A 20,686-nucleotide genomic window follows, 5' to 3' on the forward strand; every position below is an offset into this window, starting at 1 on the left:
GGTGACCTTGGCGAAGTGTATGCTCGCGATAAGTATCTTGCAACTTCTCTACACACATTTTCGGATTCGTCTGAAATTTTACCGTTATAATCGCGTTAGTTGTGCCTCGTTATGAGGGGCCCAGTGTGTCGCTCACACCGATTCCCGGGCCCCTCTCGATCGCAGCCGGGACGGTCATCATGGAGGTTTTAGTCTGGAAATTCTGGAAAATCTGGAAATTCTCACTGAAAATTGACAACAAGACGATAGTAATATTATGCAAGTGAATTAAGGAGATAAATATTGAAATAACAAAGTTATTATATAACATAATTTATGATAAAACGAACAGGACTCTTTTTACGTTCTATCCTTTTATAGTCGATAATTTATCAGATAATAGGATTATGGTCATTGTAAAATAAAGTGGAATAAAAATCTCAGCACCTGTTAAATAAGAAACAAACTTATCTATTAAACGTACGATATTACACGTATTAATTCGATAAATAAACTGCGGACATTTATGCAAATCCATATTTTTATAAATACAGATAGATGAAACCTACACTACAGTGCACAAATATTTGGACACTCGATGCGATTCAATTGAAAGATTGTGGTACAGATGAACGCTACTTAAAATTAATAGAACTATAATAGATTGAAGCGTTAAATGTCAATGACTATAAGCAAACGCTTGGAACGTTGAGTATGATTGACATACTTTTTCTCAAAAGTGGATTTAAATATCGAAATGTGGAAGTTGTTCTATCGATTCTGATTCTCGCGCAAAATATAGCCCGTGATAAAATAAACAATAAGGTTTCTACATCTTATCCGTTTAGATTGGATAATTTTACGACACAATTGAAATAACATCATCGTGAAATCATTTGGTATAAAGAAGGTCAAGTGATGCGATGCTTTTGCAAAATTTACCATTCTAGTTTAAAAACGCTGAGATTTATAATAAATTAGTTCCTCCCCGTAAAATATTCCCTCTCCGTTAGTAGAAAAATATTCATTTTAAGAAAAAAATTAATCATTGTTCGAAATACCCCACCAACTTACTAAAATATCGAAGACGGTTATGTATCGGAATATTCCCTTAAAAAGTTGTAGTAGAAAATATAATAATAGCAGAATGTTTAATTTGCGGAGTGATCCGGAAAATATGGAAAAATGTGAAAATACAAATGGTAGAAAAACGTGCTAAGTTGCTTTAAACATAAAAGTTTCTTAGTAAAAACGAAACAAAATTTTCATTTTAACTTTCCAGAAAGCATTTCGTCTATTTTCGTTCAAACTTGCTTCGAAACTTCGAGAAAAAAAGGTTCACTGGACAAAAGAATTGTAAATCGATCAAATGGCATTTAAAATCTTCTTTTCAAAATGTACTAACTATCGTTGAATGGACAATTAAATGTCTCTTACGAGACCATGTGTTTCCTTCTCCTCGTGTTTCTAACGTGAATCTATTAATTAAATTATTCTATTATTATTTCATTACATCAAGTCGTTAATTCTTTGCAATAAAACTTCCCAGCGAATTTGCCTGGGTTAAATATTTTTTTACAACTCGAACAACGCAGAAATAGACAATGAAATCTGGGCGCGTGCTGAAGTTCAAGATCCACGAACCTAACCCGCCGAGCCTAACCCCAACCTAACCTCTATCTATCAGATATTAGCTGGACGTGAAATGATTACGATATATCCTTTCACGAATCTCTCGCCTGGAGTCGCACGGATAGAATCAAACGTTAAACGTCACAATCGTTTTCCCGTTTCATGGACCACCTTAATAAACAGATTATTGAAAAACTCTCTGTTTCGCGTTCCAAAGCGGACAATAACATGGTTGTTGTTCTGCAACAACAGAGAAATTATTCGCGGGTGAGACGTGAAAAGGATAACACGCTCGTTAAATTTCATCGTCGAGAGGTTTGTAATTGGAAATGGAATCGGAAATTCGTTCGACCATGATTTCCGACCATTCTTTCTCTCCATTAATCAAACACAATGTGCTAGTGTACTCGCATCTATAAACACGCCACTACTGTTCAAACGTATCTGGACGTTTCGCTGGAGTTGTAATATATAAATTAAATTTGAATATTAATCGGCCGAATTTGATCAGAATATATGAATTGGCGATGGATTAGTAATTAAAAGTGCCATTTACTCTCTACGGAATCGGCAGAAAAATGGAATAAATGGTTCATTAAAAGATTAAATAGGGAAAAGTAAATTTGTATATTCATTGGAAACTACATACGTTTAGTATAATATCGCTTGCAACCAGACGGCTGTAGTTTTCAAAATTCTCGCGTCAAAGACAAAGAGATTCGTTAGTTAAACCGTTAGAGATAATGTAGATAATTTGAATAACACAAAATTGTCGAATAATCGAAGATTCCAAATAAAATTCCAAACACCCGGAATTTTTAATCTTCACGCATATTTCTATTCATATACCTCTCATAGCATATTCTCATAACATATAATAACTATTCATAACATATTCCTATGTGAAAACAACGCAGGCCAATTAATTGGTTATAATTGATTTATTCAACTTGCGCGTGTGAACGTCGCATTAGCATTCCTCAAGGCATCTTTTCTTTCTATTCTTCTTGTTGCATGAATTTAATTAAAACTCGTCTCCTTGTCGAAGCCGGTGATTGTTACCAGACAACAACGCACTTTTGCCAGATGTTCTTAATTAATTACCTCCCATATTGTGTAAACGATAGAGGATCTATTTGGAGCGAGCCGACAATGTTTGGGCCAGAGCAATAGATACATCGAACGAGGAATAAGTGCTATATATCTGTAAGGAGAGAACATCGAGCTCCTGGATCCCTGGTCCCGATGAAACTCTCGAGTTACGTACACGACAAGCTTCGATTTCAATACAAACTATACAGACAGATATACAGTCGATCACGAAAGTCTACGTACATGATGGCTCACGAAAGTATCCGAACACGCTTAGAAGCTAGATATAGTATGCACAGTGTTTTCTACTTTTTCCGGTTTAACTTTAGGAGCGCGATTTACAAGTGAAAATAAGGAAAAATGTTTTAAAGATGAAGTTTTGTTGCAAACGCTTTATTGGAAGGTTGCGAGGCAATATTGGACGCAGCGCGAAGTACGTACGTAGAGTGCAATTTCGTTATCACTGGATACAAAAAATTGTAGTACGAAGAGTAACTATAGAGAAAGAATAAACACAATTTATAACTTAGTTACCGTTAGTCGGTAATTAAGTAACTTGGCAAGTTAGCAAAGTACGGAAGTCGAATATACAGGAAAATTTCAAACTTCTCACAGACGTAGTCCGTGTGATACCAATAACGGGACAGTTTCTTTTCTCAGCTAAAGAACGGTCCTAGGGGTGAAAACACCTTCCCCCAAAGAAATCTTCACTTTTCATATCATCATGAATATTTCAGTAAGAAACTACATAAGATACAGGGGGAAAAGTTAAATTAAAAGTTGCAGAACTTGCAAATAATTTTTCTTCGGTATTATCGTATTCTTAAATACGACATTCACCCCCTGAGGTAATGACGCTAGAATATTTGACACTTGTAGAACGTCCTTCGTATTATTCGAATATTTTTGTCCATCTGTTAGTTCGGATAAGGCAGGCTCTATTGTACTGGCAGGTGGCTTTGCGCCGGGGCACTCGGTATATTTCACGAACGAATTCTTCTTTTTGTCAGCTCTTTATAACGGCTTGTAAATTACGAAAAAGCGAAGGAAGCGTGTGAAATTTGAAGAATGGCTGAAGGCAAAGTATTCCGAGGTACTAGTACATGCGCGTAAGTAAATGCTGTGGCCCTCTTCCGGTACGCGCCCCTAGACTTTTTCTTTATATTCTTGAACGCATTTTCCGTAAAAGTGGCAATAAAAGCTGGGAAATATCCGAGTGTGGGTAGGGTAGAAAACTGCGGCCTGCACATACGAGCACCGTCGAATTCCTTTCTTTCATTCTGCTCTTTTTTCTTTTTTCTTTTTTTTTTTTACTCCCACGGATATGCTCAATATAACTCTACCCTCGATCCGCTTAAACAATGATTTACAATGTTTTTTTTTCACCGCCACTTCAGCCGCGATATTGCCACATCGCCGAAGCGATGATCGAATTTTATCTTTTATCCAACACCGTTCAGTTAACTTTCACGACAGACATTCGCGTGTGACTTAGGTGCGCAATATTTTAATATTCATAAAATTCTTCTCGCTGCTATTCTGATATTACGCTTCGCAGTCATAACTAAAAATGCATTTGTCTGAAGAAAAAAAATCCTGCTTTTTGTCACGCATTTTCGAAAGGAAGATGCCATCTATTTTAAAAGGCGGAGAGACATTAGACCTAGCGCGTATAAATGAGCGATCAGTCGTTAATCAGCGGATGGCTAATCTTTAGGCAAATTTATACTTTTGTGGAGACTATATAAGAAATAGAAGTTGAATAGAGATACGTTTTAGCTGCCAGAAATTATAACAGATTGGTATTCTACTATAGATAGGTTATATAATTATATATATTCTGTGTATTTTTGCATCTTCGAATTTTGTATAATTGCATTCACAGTCCGTTAACTAGTAATTAATTTTATTTACAGCCTTCTCAAGTTACTTTTCTATTAAATTAAAGAAGCTTGTGAACAACGTTGTTTATCAATATTATGTTTTATTATTTATCTAGTATTTATGTAGTATATATAGTATTTAGTATTTATATACTTCTAGAAATGAAAATAACGATCAAGTTATTATATTTTAGTTGGTTGATATCTATTTGAAAATTTCCCATGAGTAAGCACAAAAAGTCCGCTATCTATTTACGATAAAACCACATCTCGCAAAAAATATGCGTATTCAGATGCTTTTGTGCAGTAGTATATTTTTGAAGACTTTGTAGTTTGACTACAATTTTGGAAAAATGAAAAAAATGACCGGCTGTAAAAGTTAAAATATAAAAACAATTATGTGTATACAGACTGCATTCTACGTCAGCAACAACTGAAGATTTTAGAAAGAGATACTACATCAGCAACTACGAATTAGCGTTAACATTCTTCCTTTTTATACGATGTTGCATCTATTCAGTTCATTCGCAGTATAGCAAATTGAAGTTACCGCTTGCGTCAAGACACAGCGCCATCTAATTTACTAAAAATCCTCTTAAGGAATTGATTGCAGATACCGTTGAATGAATAAGAAGATATCTGCATATTTAGAATAGGTTGGATAAAATGTTCATGTGCTTTTGAACAGATGTCTTTGCATCGTTTTGCTACGTAATTATGAATTTTTCCAACCAAGTCATACCACCACCATCATACCACCACCATCATAAGTCATACACCAAGTCATTCAAAAGTTTATTGTCAACAATTGCAATGAGTGAACCGAATATCTGACGACAAATCGCGTATATCTCCATTTTTCTCCGGGTATATCGCATATCGCTCATTTCCGCAACAATCAAACGAAAACGAGTTTGAATGTCTGAACTGTTATATGTAGTTTCGTAATGATGCGATAGCGACACAACTGCCCTCTCATAGCAAATTTTTGAACTTCACTTGTAGGATTCCACCAGCAGAAGTACAAGGAAGAACAGCTTTTCCTGTTTTTCGAAAACTACAAATTTCGAGTTATGCTGCAACAAATGAGCGATATAAGTCTTACGACTGAAAATTATGGATTTAAACTGGAAAATTATGAAGCGTCGCCCATATTCATCGATTTGGTACCATCAGACTATCGCTTCTTTAGATCCTTAGAAAATTATCTAAATGGCAAAAGATTCAGAACCTACGAAGTGCACAATATGCTTCAAGAGTATTTCTCGTCTAAACCACAAAAATTCTACCTAGATGATACCCAAAAGCTTGTGGGACGATGAGACAGTAATAGAGACTAATGGACATTTTATTATTGATTCAATATTTAATAACTGAAGTTCTCCAAATAGAATTCAGTGGAATGTATAAACGCACGAATTTGTCGTTAAATTTTTATGCAATAAGTAGTTATAAACATAATGCGTGAGAAGATTTATACTTGTTTTTCTTATTTTAATAGCAGTATTTTACGTCATCCAGCTATAAATTTCAGTTTATTACAACCAACGTCCAGTTTTAAAAATGTGAAAAAGTCCGTAGATTAGAAAAGCAACAAGTACCTCTTATTGCTCTCGATGAATATTACGGGCCACTTAAAGTCTTAGATCTCAGTTTTATTACCCTGTATACCAATGATAGATCAGCTTAAAAACTACATATTTATCAAAATTTAAATCATTTATTTAATAACATATTACAATCATGTATTAAAATTAATATATGTATATGTATGATTTAAATATCCAGTTTTAAATGTCACGATTTAGATCAATCACAGCTATGCAAATGTTTAAAAAATTAAATGCTAAGTACTTATGAAATAGTAAAATTAATAATAGTCATACAATTCTACGTAAATTTAGAAATCAGCGTTACAACTTAATTATCTAGAAATAAAAAGCTTTTCGAACGTCGATTTGTTATCGCGTATTAATTTTGAAAAGTCGATCTGAACGCAATGTATGCAAACATCCTGACATACATATGATTGTAATAATCAAATTATTAGACCTTTCATCTGCAGCTGTAGAAGCTAAATTAAAATTAATAATGATAAGAATATAGGCAATGTAAATACGAATAATAATAATGTATGTACATTATAACTACACGCACATCATATATTACATTCGACTATTTATTTTCAGTTATAATCTTTCATTATTTTGTAAATGGAAAATCCAAATATTTTCCTACTGAAATGAGACAGGTATACACGTGAGAATGTCTTTCATTTTAATCACATTTGGAAGAAATTGTACGTTTTCCCCTGGCAAAGTAGGAATTAAGTGCTCCATAAAAGCAAACGCAAGGATCGTATAAAAATACTTCCGTTTTTTACATAGGGTAAAGCTGATCCATTACCCGAACAAATGGGTTTTTAACGGTCTTGGGAATTGTAAACGAAAAAACCACGTCTTACGAAACGTCGGTGATACGTAATTATTAAAAGTTCTTAAGGTTATCAGTAGTAACAACGTTTCCTTAATAGATTAATTAATTCAAAAATTTAAAAAAGAATAAACTAATTCTTTTCGCTTTTCAAAATAAAAAAACTCGTCGTTTGGTCCAATTAAAAAAAAAGTGATTACGTTTTAAAGGGTTTCTGAATGTCAATGCAACCAACTCTATGTAAATCATTCCTTCTTATACAAAGTAACAAATACAAAGACACTGCTGTGCCCGAGTATTAATGCGAGTAATTCTACTTATTGTAAAATATAACGATTCTCAACATGGAAGTAGCAAAGACAATCTAGATACATGTCTAGAAGGAAGGATGAAGGGTAAAGACGGAAGAATGATTGCAAGGATTTACGCGTGGAAATGAGATGAGTATTGGAAAAAGAGTGGAAGCAGGAAGTGCCGAATTTGTGGAGGACATAAAATATGTATCTGAAATATGAAATGTGACAGGATTATTTTTAAAAAAAACAGGATTAAATTACGGAGGTAGATGCAGTGGTTGTTCTGGGGGCACAAGATCCGAGGCCCGAGATTCTGTGAGAAATTGAGAAGGAAAAAGAAAGGGCTAGTGGGGAGAAGGGAGAACAGGAGAGGGAAGAAAGACTCTATATAATTTTATATTATATTTTTGTATTTTTATATTCTATATTGCCATAGACATTTCGTATTTTATTTTTCTGTTTGGACCTATATATCGTTGAAGCTTAAACACTGCGAGACTATAAAAGGCATAAACAAGGAATATAAGAAGTACCATTGTAAGGCTAAATTTAAATTGCAGGTTTTAAGACTAAATGTTAAGTATATTAAATAGGCTGATTCATATGTTAAGCTAGACGGTTGGATAGGTAGACGTTAAGGGTATACCAAAAAAATATGTAACTGAAATTCCGTCCTAACCTAGAGAGGAGGGACTGTGAAATATAAATGAACATTAAATGGAAAATAAAATAAATCGGAGATAACGATTTCATAATTTTCAGAATGAAATGTTCGACTCGGGAAACGATCCTGAATCAACGGTAGTCCGGACGAAACGATTGGAATCAAAACGCATTGGATCGTTGTCGATCGTGAATTCCTTGGACGTGTTACGACAGAGAGTTCTTCTTGAACTTGCCCGGCGTAAAGCTTTGCAGGATCAACAGCAAATTGACGCAAATCGACGTATTTTAAAAACTATCGGAAAAAGATCATTACCGCTTTACAACAAAGATGTGCCCAAAGCTATCGACTCAAGAATAAGAAACGGAATTGATTATGTCTTCGAACAGGAAGAGAAGAGCCACGATCGAGACGTGGTGCCAGAAAGGATCCCTGACAGAATGCAGAACTGGCTACGAAATGACGATTCCGCTTTTCGAGAAAGACAAGACGATCAAATGCGAAGGGTAATTATTCTGTTCGTTCGTTTTCGTAAATTTAATTCTTCATAAATGTACAGTGCCTCGCGAAAGTATTTGTACACTTACCACACGAAACTTTTACATCTATACCGTGCGTGTTATATGAAAACATGTTGAAATTTTATTAGCACTGTGATGAGACGCGACTGCCATGATTATATTGGTAAAATTTAAAACCAATCTGAAAATATACATAGAGATTGCAAGATATTTACTGTAAACTTATATTTGGAAAGAAATTAATATACAGTATCGACTAGTATAGTTAAGTATGTGTATAATAAGTATCAAAGATGTATAGTGAGGCTTGTTAATATTCCGGCTAATTGCCTGTTTAAGTACTTTTTGTGATCTATGTAAAATATATATTTGTATTCAATTTCCTTTAACTAACTGTACACATTTCCAAAATCGTTTAAAATTTTATCGATATAATCACCATAGTTGTGATAAATATTGTATCAGATAATTGAATCGCATGATTATGATCATTAATAACAATAGCAAAGAAAACAACCGTTTAATTGAATTTGACGCTGGAAGGGAGCACTTATTAACAAAGTCAACGGTGCTTGAAATGTTTACTATGTTAGTGGTATTACCTGTACGTGGTAATTAGAATAGACCATCAAAATATTTACAGTAGAAATAACTTTTCCGATTATACATATCGTCGAAATTTTAAAATTTCTGAAATTTATGAATGGAAGTTCCATGCCATATAGATAGGAAGAAAATTATTTTCTTGGTAAAGTCAAATAACAAATATCTACATTTCAAATAAAATAACAAGTAATAAAATAAGTTATTTTTCAAATACACCGTTGCTTAAATAACATCACCTAAGATAAAGCGACAGAGCAAATAACAAATAAAATAAAAATTTTATTCGAATGATTATTTGAATAAAATTATTTTTAAATTGCCCAGCTCTGGCCTGTACGTTGGATTAATGCTTCTTATTTTTTAATTTTATTTTAGATATTGACATAGAATAGCATTTTAAAAATATTATCTCGTAAAAAGTAAATAAAATCTCTGTTTTCAGATCCAAGCAAATGAGCTACGTTTGCTGTAATCAACACAAAGGAAGATCAAGTCACAATACACTATCGCTATATTACGATTTTTTATCTAACAAGCTAATGGATTGCATATAGTTTATCTATTATTCGTCATATTCCTCAGGTTTTATCATATATATATACATATAATACATACATGTATCTATACATTTTGTGCTGTGCAAAATTCATAATTTAATATCGCGTTTCATTCATGAATTATACGTAGATTATTCATGTGTCAAGCGTAAAGTAAATATTAGCGCATGAAGTTACCAGTAGTGCAAAAAGTTTAACAATCAGAATATAACAGTATTTTCTCCTATCTCTTTTATTTAAGTTTTAGTCGTCTTAATTCTAAGTAATTTTGTAGCATCCAGAAGAGGAGGGAAATAGAAATACCATGTGAAACATATGATATCAATTTCCTTGTCTATACTCGTACTTTTTTCTTCTCTATACTAATCATACAAAACGATTTAACTTTAGCTCTCGGACTAGACGTTTTACTATTTTCTATTTCTTCCTTTTCAATAGCGCAAAAAAACACGAAACAAAACAGTATTATGCGTTGTGATCCCTTAAAGTCTGCCCAACCAGTAAACCCCAGACAGAAGACATTTTATATCCAATTTTGGATATAATTTAATGTAAATGTTTCTTCGTATTAGTATTAAGTTTTACGAACACGACGATAGAAATGTTTTAAAGTATTTTATTATTATAATTATTTTGAAATACGACTCTTAATTAAAATTAACTGCGAAGATATGCAAAGGAAAAACAAATTGTATTTATCTATTGTACAGTAAAATTTCTTGAACAATCAAGTATTCATGTAATAGTTTGGTAATTATTTCAAGCCGAACTTAGACGTTATTTACAAATATAGATCCAAATGGCTGTAAATTTAATGTAATGTAATTATTTAAATATATAGATCAAACGCTTTCTTCTCAACAAATTTCACTCGTGAAAGAAATAAATGTAGTTAAGAATAAATGTTCCACAGAACTATCTCTTAAATACCTTTATTTTATGTAGATTATTTCCTTTCTATTTTCATTTACGTTGCTTTCTTTACGATTATATTCCTTATTTTTATAACACCCTCAGAGATAGCGGTCTAGTGAATTTATATATTTATTAATAAATACTGCATTAGAGGCGTGTATTCTAAATAATCGGTGAATAGTTCCTTTCATGTGCACCACAGATTAATAGATGTGCTATATTTTTCACCGAATTGCGTTTATGTCTACGTAAAACATCGAGGCGTGATTTATTTTTGAAATACATTCATTTTAGTCATATGATTTTACGCTAAATTAAAGACGCAATGCAAATAAATGTCTTTGAACATAATAAGATTATACAAAATTCATAATAAAAAAAACTTGTTGATTTTAATTATGTTATTTCGTAAAATACGTACTCTTTCAATTTCATTTGTTTTATTTTACTTGCATTTATCTTATATTTTATATTAAAAATCAGAAATTGATCTTTGCGGTTATTTTAAAAATACAATGATTAATGCTTACGATGTTTACGTTAATGTTAGAAAATAAATGTAATTAAATTTTATTATTATTTATATGTCGTATTATATAACCTATTGTTGAAGAAATGTGTAAGAAATTTTAAAAATGTATGTAACATAAATAGATTTTATTTATTTGAAAAACACGTACAATATCGTTTATTTATTTTCGTTTTAGATCTCCGTTTTTATCGGTTTAGTTACATAATGAATAATTGAAATAAAATAAAATTAATTTAAATAAGATTTGTTGTGTACTCTAATTGTACCTCTTTCACTTAATGAAATATAATAAAATGTAATAAGAATAAATGAAATGGTTGTGCAGTTTTTTTAAAAAGACTCATTTTATTCCTTATTATTACCGATGTTTCATATAATGCTTAATATTATCATTAAAATTATATATATCCCATCCACATAGTGAATGAATAATATTTTTTTCTAGAAATATAATATCTGTCAAGCTGTTCCAAATTTTACAGAGTATTATTGAAAATATTAATGTACAATACTTTTTATAAACATTTGTAATAAAACCCTAGTGAAATAGCTAAAAGAAACCACATTTTTTATTTTATATTTATATTCAAATCTTCTTCAATTCGTAACTTACTGAACGTATCTCAATTTTAATTTTAATTTTATGTATAAATAATTAATGTACTATGAAACTATACTCAACAAGCACAAGTAAATCAAGTAATTGTAAAATGTGGCTAATATTCCGGGTAATAAAGAGTTCAATGAAAAATAAAGAATAAAACAAGAATTACCGAAGGTAACTTAAAATCATAGGTCCAGGAAATGAAATATAATCTATTGTTCATTTGCGATCACATTTTACGAAGGTCTAGAACAAACACACTGCCATCAGACGCAGAAGCACCGACTTTGTCTCCTCGACTATTCCAACATACTTCAAAAATTCCTCCAGTTCCTTGATAACTATGTACCAATTGACCATTCTGCACAATTAAATATATAAGAAAATATATATAATATGAACCTTCTATTAAATATACCAAACAAAAGAAGAATAGCTATCTTACCTGCGTAGACCATATATGAACACATTTGTCAAAACTTCCACTAGCAAGAAATTTGCCATCTGGACTAAATGCTACGCTATACACTGGCTCTGTGTGTTTCGTAAGTCTGTGTATACATGCACCTCTTTCTACATCCCATAACCTTACAGTAGAATCGAATGATGCACTAGCTAAAGTTAGATTCATATTTGGATTGTGAGTTCCAGGCCCAGTTGGGGACCATTTAATAGTATATATTTCTTTGCTATGAGCTTGTAAATCATGTACCCACGTATCTTGTTTCATAGACCAAATTTTAAGACTCATATCATCTGAACAACTAGCCAATAAGTTACCTTGAGGGTCCCATTTTATAGCATTAACTTCATTCTACAATTAAAGGAAAAACAAACTCTTTAAATTGAATCAAATTGAATTAATTGAATTAAATTGAATCAAAGAATATAATTATTTCTGTATACATACTGTATGACCTTGGAAGCTCTTAATTGGTTTGTCAACATTAAGTTTGCATACGTGTATGCATTGGTCAGTAGAACAACTAGCAAATGATGTATTTGTTTGCCAATCAACATCCAAGGCAGGTGCACAATGAAAGCTAAATTGTTGAGTACATTGCCCACTTTCTGCATCCCATATAATTGTTGTTTTGTCAACTCCAGCACTTAATATGTAGTTACCACGTTTATTCCATTTTAATGCAAAGATTGGACCTTTGTGTTGACCTAATGTGGATGCTAATTTACCATCTGTCTTCCAAATTCGTGCATAACCATCATAACTTCCTGTTGCTAATAAGGTACCATCACACTAAAATAAGTAACCAAATTATATTAGTTTCCTTTTTTCAACGTTGTAACTTAAGAGAAATAATCATTTTACCTTCCAATCTAATGAAGTAACATCTTTGTTGCTTGGCACTTCGGTACCACCTTTTTGTATGCAGTGACGAAGAACAAGCTGATTTGGAGCTTGTGAACTACCAGACATATCCCAAATACGAGCTGTGCTATCTCCTGAACCAGAAGCCAAAAGATCAGTTGTTGGATTCCATGCACATATGAAAACTTCCGATTCATGACCACGTAATATTGTAGCTTTAGTGTCTGGAATTTCAACAGCGCTAGCATTAGTTCCCCTGCTTGAACCTTGTTGTTGTTCATCTACTTCCATTTCTGTCCTATCTCCTCCTCTCTCATTTGTGCCTACACCTTCATTGGAGGTAACAACTGAAAACAGGTTAGTAAATTAATAACAATTACCAAATGGAAAGTTTTCTCTCCTTCTTGTATTTATATACGTAATCTGAAATAAAGAAATTCTGTTTTCAAAAAATAATATGTTAATATTAAATAACAAACTCTTTCATTACCTTCATATTATTTTATAGAATTAAAATATTATTTTATACTTGTGTTATACAATTAAATTAATAAAAACTGATCTCTTTTTAAAACTACAGTCTGTATAAACTTTAACAATATTCTTATTCTTATTCTTTATATGATATTACAGTATATATATAAAGTAATTTGTAAATAGTAAACCTTTGTAATTCTTGTCCTTATTCTTCATTCCAGATCACACATATATTAATAATATTGTTTGCTCCTAGCTTTCCGACATGTTATAAATGTAACAGTGAGCGTTATTTTGCTATATCAGTACATAATTTAACATTACAAAACAAATTTTTTAATTTATTAGTACAGTATAATAAATATATTTTACTTTAATATTCTATGACTGTTATAACAAAAATATTTGCTCATAACAAGTCCGACAGCTAAAGCAGTCCATTAATGTACCTGGTATAATAAGGAGGTCTATAAAACTTAAGTCTAGTCTTAGACCAGGGTGTGCCAGGATAACAATTTTTGGTTTCAAAATATAACACATAAAATATAACATGAATAAAAATTAATATAATAAGTCAAATTACCTTCCTCTCCATTTGTATCTTGTACTTCTGTCTTCACCTGTTGTTTTTGCTGATTAATTTGATTTTGTCTTGATGCCACAACATCTGGCATAACAGCATCAATAAGAGATAAGGATTCCACCATTCTTTGTTCAGTACCATCTTCGCCTATTGATATTTCTGCTTCTGTGTACTGTAACCCTTTCTGTAGAATTGATAAAAGTGCTGCTGGTGGTACTAATGCTCCATTTATGTTACTCTGTGATATATGTGATTCTATGCCAAATGTGTATGCGGAGTGTTGAAATCCTATAAAAAAAAACCACACAGAGATTAATTTGCATCTTTTATATAATCTACAGTACAACTTTTATACAATAAACTTAAGAAATAACTTAGTAATCAACGTCATGGATATGCTTTTATTTGTGCTCAAATAACCTCTCTAAATCACGTTTGATCTATAATTTGTAATATATTATTGACCAATATGATATTATTAATTGCAAATATTATTGTGAAATGTATATATACATAATATAAGTAACAAATGTGTACAAACAATAGCAAATTCAAAATTTTCCAAAATTATTTGAAAAGAGGTTACGTAGTACTCCAAAAAATATACCAGATTCTTGAAGGTATCGGTAAACCAAGAAATTGACTTCATCGCTAGAGAAGCTCATCGTTCTTTACTTTCAAGATACTAGCACAACATATTTATTGAAAGTTGCGCCTAAAAATCACTTTGACTCACGTCGGACGCCGAGATTGCCGCGTCGAAGCCACTCTACAAGTCACAGACACATTACACATGAGACCTCACCATTGGCCAAAAAATACGAACAACAGTGTGTTCTATAGAGATACGTAACTAACTTCAATGTAATCTCTTCATTTAAAGTAACGAGACGATACTTCGAACGAGATCAATTAGATTTCATGTATTATTGTCAAATGGATTATGTAAAAAATATACAGTGGCTCATGGAAGTATTTTTTATGAGCATATTACGTATGTTATACGAAATATCTCGAAATTCCAGTAGTAGTGTAATGATAACTTACTATCGTGATTATATTAATAAAATTTGAAACGATCCTGAAAACATACAAAAATAGCAAGTTATTTAGTATAAGTATATGTTTTGTAGAGATCAAAGAGATGTTTATTAAATATTCATCAATTTATCAATATTTCATTTATAAATTTATAAATTTCATAAATTTATCAGTCATTCATAATATGTAATTCGATTCATTCATAACATATAATTCATAACATTCATAATATATATAATATTATCTTTAATATTTATTATACATATATATGTGATTATTCTATACGTTTATCTGAATATATATTTTGAAATCTTTTAATAGTTCTAAACTAAGCGAGTTATACAATTCTATGTTATTAAAATAGGAATAATTACATAATTTAAATTATTTTTTATTCCTCATATTGTTTATATTTTCCTTAAGAATCTTACAAATTTCTTACGCATTTAGACCACGGTTTTATATGCCACATGCAAATATCTCAAGATTATATGATAGGAACTGTATGATTATTAAGATTGCTGAATTTGTTTTGTCACATTCTACAAAGATATCGAAAAATGAGGTTCTATTTCTAAAAATGACCATGAAATGATCAAATACTGTAACTTTGTCCTGAAAACATTTTTCGTGCAACAATAAATAAGGCAAAAATTTAGATGATCTCACTTAACTGAGCCACTTTATATAAATTCTATATAGTTACAAAAATGACCAAGATTTAATACATTATATTATGATTTTTTAAATTATAAACTTAGTATCTCTTAGTATGTCTAGTATAGAGTGAACTAAGTAGAATCTTAAAATTTGAAAAAAAGGAATTGATGCTCTTAAAAAAATTAAAAGCTAATTAATATTTTTATTTACAGTGAAAAAATCAAACATTAATTTATTTACAAGAACAGTACATTGTTTCTAAATAAAAAAAATATTTTTCTAACTATTGGAATCTATCTGATTATTTTCATTTTTGTCATTCATTTCTTTCTGTTTCATCCAAGCTTTAGCAGATGCCAAGAATTTAAGATTAGGTCTCTGTGATTCATCTTCTGGGAAAACAAAATCAAATACTTCTTCCCAACCATCATCACTCTAAAAACAAAAATTACATATGTGAACAAATGTTTTTTTAAAAATAACTTTTAAGTAATACAATAAATTTATTCACCCCATCTTCTCCAACAATACGTCTTCTACGTTTAATCCTTCGGGGCATTTTTTCCATAATTTTAGCTCGAGTGTCATCATCTCCTTTCTCACTTTCAAAATCTCTCCATGCTTCTAAAAGCAATGCTCTACTTTCTTTATCACCGTTCGATCTAAGTGCATCGTTTCCACGTTCAAAAATTCTTCTTGCCAGCACAACATTATCCAGACCATCCTCAGTTGTCGAATTAGCTAATTCAAACTTAGCATAGGCAATCCAAACCTAGATGTCATGATTTATATTTAATAACACATAATCTAAATTAAATATCTTGTATTTAATTATAATCAATCTTACTTTAACATGAAGTGTACGTTCCAATAATCTTTCGAATAATTGCCTTGCGTTTTCTGTTTCATCTTGTGATATTTCAAAATCAATATATGATTTCCATAAGAGTTCTGGCATATCCAATCTATAAATTAAAGTAATGATACAATATCAGATTACGGTAATATAAATTACTTATACTTTTAAATACTTTACCTTGGCTGCGATATAGCTAATTCGTAAATAGCTCGTGCTCGTTCTACATCGCCCAAAAGCGTTTCTAACTCTGCGAACTATGTACAAAAATATTACCAAGAATGATTTTTATACACATTTAACCATTGAAATAATAATAAATAATAAACTGATGAATAATAAAAATAAATAAAAATAATAAAATAATAAATTATACCTTCATCCATGTAGTACAATTTTCTGGTCCAAATTCGAGGAATTTTTCATATAAAATTCTACATCTATCAAATTCTCTCAATTGTATTTCTAAATCAATGTATCCACGATATAATTTATCTCTAGGACAAATACCCAATGCCATACCCTATAATCAATTAAAATAATTTTCAATGCGGTGTCACAACTTATAAATTTTTGTAAAATTATTACTTACTAATTTTTTTCTAGCTGCTGTGAGATTTTTCTGTCTTATTTCAAAATACGCATAAAATAACCAGATTTTAGAGAAAGTGAAATGTTTGTGAGGAATTAATTCTAAGCAAGCTCTGAAAACACATAAACACATTAATCAAAATAAAACATCTTCTATGGTAATTTTTAAGGTACTAATTACTTATAGACTTGTCTGCATCTTTCTATATCTTCAGTATCAAGTTCCTCAAAAAGAGCATAATTTATCCAAAGATAAATATATCTTCTCCAAAATAGCTTTTCCTATGAAAAACGATATCCTTATACTAACATTTATTTACGATATATGTACAAAATGCTAAATATATTTAATACATCTCTCTTACTTTAGTTGGTGGTACATTGGCTATCGCACGTTCGTAAGTTTCCCTAATGACATCCACATTCCCTTCTGATTCTACTAATCTCAAGTAATCGAACCAGGCATCATAATTAGAAGGATTTTCTTTCACTTCTTGCTCGTATTGATATTTTCGTTTACTTACTATTACATCTTCAATACCTATAAATAATAATACAACATGATTGTATGCATAAATATATATTTATAAAATATTATTCAGTATGATAAATCAAAAATAAATTATAATACCTGAACGATCTCCATATTTTTTCTCATGTATTGTGTATGCTTTATAAATTTCCTGTGTTTTCTCTTTTGGAATATGATCTAATGCATACTTATAAATTACTCTGGCTCGATCATGCTACAACAAAATAATATAACATGCGTTAAATTAAACTGTGCGAAAAAAATAATTTTGGTCCTTCCTTACTTCTCTTTGTCCTTCCTCAAACTTTGCAAATGCAATAAATAGCCTTTCATCCAAATTTTCGTCGCCATAAAAATCAATGGCGCGTTCATAAACATTGCGAGCACCATTAATAAAACCATGAGATTCTTCAAATCGTGCATATTTTATCCAGTGCTTAACATCAGGATGTACCATTACAAAACGTTCATAAATTTGTCTAGCTCTCTGAATTTCCTTATATCTCAATTCAAATTTGATGTATGTTTGCCATGCCTGTTCATCAGGTTCCCATTCCATCCATCTTTCAAATACCTGACGTGCTCCTAAATAAATATTTCAATCAATAAATAGTCAATATACTATGTTAGATTAAAATTAAAAGAAGGATTTACCAGCAATATTTTCTAACATTTCTTCCATATAAGTGTATTTATACCAAAATTGATTTGCTCTAGGTAATATAGTAACAGCACGGTCCCATAAATTTCTGGCATGATTTACTTGACGATTTCGCATTTCCATTTCTGTGTATTTGAGCCATAATGTAATGTTTCTATGGTCAACATCTAAAGCACGTTCATATATGGATCTAAAATTCATAAATAATACAATTAATACTTTTATAATTAATACAAAATAATAATAATGTTGTTTATTTTTTACAAAAAAAAACATTAATCATAAATATATAATCATGATGACTTTAATATATTTCATACCTTGCTCGTTGTATCTGCTTTTGACTTTCTTCCCATTGAGCATATTTTATCCAATTTGAAATCACCATACGATTTTTACGAATATTATCTTCAAAAGCTTTACGTTTCCGATGTTGATAATCAGCTAACTCATGAGGATCAGAAATCTTTTGTTTTGGTGGCTGAAGTAATAGAAATATATATAAATATTCATTATATATCAACTTTTCAGCTGTTCAGCTTCACATATATTAAAATTTATATACGGATAAAAATTACATAAAATTAATAAAAATAATGAATGATCAAAATTGAATAAATAAATGCAAATATACTTACTGGTGGTAAGATTTCTAGGTCCCGTTCTTTTGCCTCCCGCAAAAGTTGCTCTGCTGTTATTTGAATTTCAGCAGGTGCTTTATTTTTAACCTAGAATAAAATATAGTTAAAATAATTTGATATAATATAAAAATTATTTCATTCTCATATATTACATTATATGATTTATATGTGTACTAAATATTTAAAAGTGTTACATACCTTTGCCACTTTTGGCATTTTCTGTGATTTTTCCATGATATTAAATTTAGTCCAATTCTTTCTACACAATAAATATTTTAGAAATATTTTTATCCTCCTGGTTAATTCAATTTTTATAATATATTTATGACAAAGAACAATGTATATTTTTTAAACTAACCATGATCTAAGAATAGCAGGTCCAAATACTATTTCATGGGAATTTTTATACAATACATCGATAATATTTATAATTATTATTGATATTTACAATTATTTTTAATTATTAAAACGTACTTTAGTAAACAAATATCAAATGGAAGGGCTAGGTATAACCAGCTATAACCAATATATAACCATCGATTAAGACAAGATAAAAGAGAATAGATGTGACACTAAACGGGATTTTGTGTCTCAGGTTCTGAAATACCGACCTACAAAAATATCATGTAGCGGTACATAATGATAAGAGTTCGCGACTGTGCGTGGTTTATTTTACCAGCTTAGTATTGGAGAAGTCACTGTACGTGGTTGCAGCTTCGGCCTGTTTAGTAGTTTAATTCAATCACAGATATATTTCTATAGATTTCCTCTTTGATATAAAATAGATAGAACATGCAATACTTTTTCGTACTTTTAGTTATTGGTACATATTACAATATTATATGCACGATCATGTATACATATACTCAGATTACATACAGATCCAGCAACGGTGAAGAATGTTATTATTTTAATTTGATTTGTTTTGATGTATTTTAGTTCTCTTATAAGCTACATATTACTACCATGGTACTACCACAAAATTCTTTCAGGTCAATACGCGGTCTTTTTTGACAGATCTTCACTGATTCGAAAATGTAGAATTATCTTCCAAAGCTACTACGAATAATTTTTTGATACTCTGTACATGTACGTACTACAAAAGTATTAAAAGTATATTTGATTTAAATTGCACTCTTTTACAGGAAATATTTTGAGATTTAAGAATTTCGTTGATGCTTTAAGCATTGACTAAGGAGAGGATAGACGTGGCATTAAATAGAAATTTGTTTCAGTTTCTCTAATGTCGACGAGGAAAAAAATCAGAGTACATATTTCTTACGCCCTCTGTTATTTAATACGGTGAACGTAGGACTTATGATCAACTTAATCATCAAATGCGATGAAGAGATAAGCCTCGATTACATGCAATTCTATACACAATAAATAATATCGGCCGGTACTGATAAACTTCAACTTGGTTTATATGTCTCGCATCGTACATCACCCAGAATATAATGAATCGAGGTTAACGAAAAGAAACGAATAAAATCTAGTTCACTTATGTGAATTATTTCAAAGCTATATTCAATTCGACGGGCAGAAACGGGATAACATGAGCGGAAATGGGATAAAAAGTGTAAGGAAATGCGAAGTTCGAATA

At 30.8% G+C, this 20,686-nt stretch overlaps 3 protein-coding genes across 4 annotated transcripts in view; 1 reads left to right on the plus strand and 2 right to left on the minus strand.

Moving 5' to 3' along the window:
- The window catches only part of LOC100742199 (diuretic hormone 44), a 79,008-nt gene extending 68,427 nt beyond the window's left edge, over positions 1–10,581 (plus strand). Inside the window, exons 1-3 of one of the 2 annotated variants that reach the window (XM_012391739.3) lie at positions 5,600–5,752; positions 8,078–8,485; positions 9,549–10,581. In XM_012391739.3, coding sequence (XP_012247162.1) covers positions 5,660–5,752; positions 8,078–8,485; positions 9,549–9,578 — 531 coding nt within the window. In that variant the 5' untranslated portion in view covers positions 5,600–5,659 and the 3' untranslated portion in view covers positions 9,579–10,581. Of the gene's footprint in view, positions 1–5,599; positions 5,753–8,077; positions 8,486–9,548 lie in introns of those variants that run through there. The other variant, XM_003493497.4, reaches the window with a different exon arrangement.
- Positions 10,582–11,435: 854 nt separating this feature from the next.
- On the minus strand, positions 11,436–14,909 carry LOC100742324 (F-box-like/WD repeat-containing protein TBL1XR1). Its single transcript, XM_003493498.4, has 6 exons — positions 14,709–14,909; positions 14,102–14,389; positions 13,042–13,388; positions 12,625–12,969; positions 12,160–12,528; positions 11,436–12,075 (listed from the first exon to the last, which is right to left on the minus strand). Exons 1-6 carry the CDS (start codon positions 14,764–14,766, stop codon positions 11,944–11,946), a joined length of 1,539 nt encoding a protein of 512 aa, XP_003493546.1. The 5' UTR covers positions 14,767–14,909; the 3' UTR covers positions 11,436–11,943.
- A 617-nt stretch (positions 14,910–15,526) lies between these two features.
- LOC100742449 (protein crooked neck) lies at positions 15,527–19,513 on the minus strand. Its single transcript, XM_003493499.4, has 14 exons — positions 19,282–19,513; positions 19,081–19,170; positions 18,763–18,923; positions 18,436–18,632; positions 18,065–18,366; positions 17,881–17,995; positions 17,615–17,790; positions 17,431–17,531; positions 17,251–17,362; positions 17,035–17,181; positions 16,839–16,915; positions 16,650–16,767; positions 16,314–16,574; positions 15,527–16,237 (listed from the first exon to the last, which is right to left on the minus strand). Exons 1-14 carry the CDS (start codon positions 19,315–19,317, stop codon positions 16,082–16,084), a joined length of 2,049 nt encoding a protein of 682 aa, XP_003493547.1. The 5' UTR covers positions 19,318–19,513; the 3' UTR covers positions 15,527–16,081.
- Between the last annotated feature and the right edge of the window lie 1,173 nt (positions 19,514–20,686).

The sequence above is a fragment of the Bombus impatiens genome, unplaced genomic scaffold, assembly GCF_000188095.3.
Source record: "Bombus impatiens unplaced genomic scaffold, BIMP_2.2 scf_1162, whole genome shotgun sequence".
Taxonomy (NCBI): Eukaryota; Metazoa; Arthropoda; class Insecta; order Hymenoptera; family Apidae; genus Bombus; species Bombus impatiens.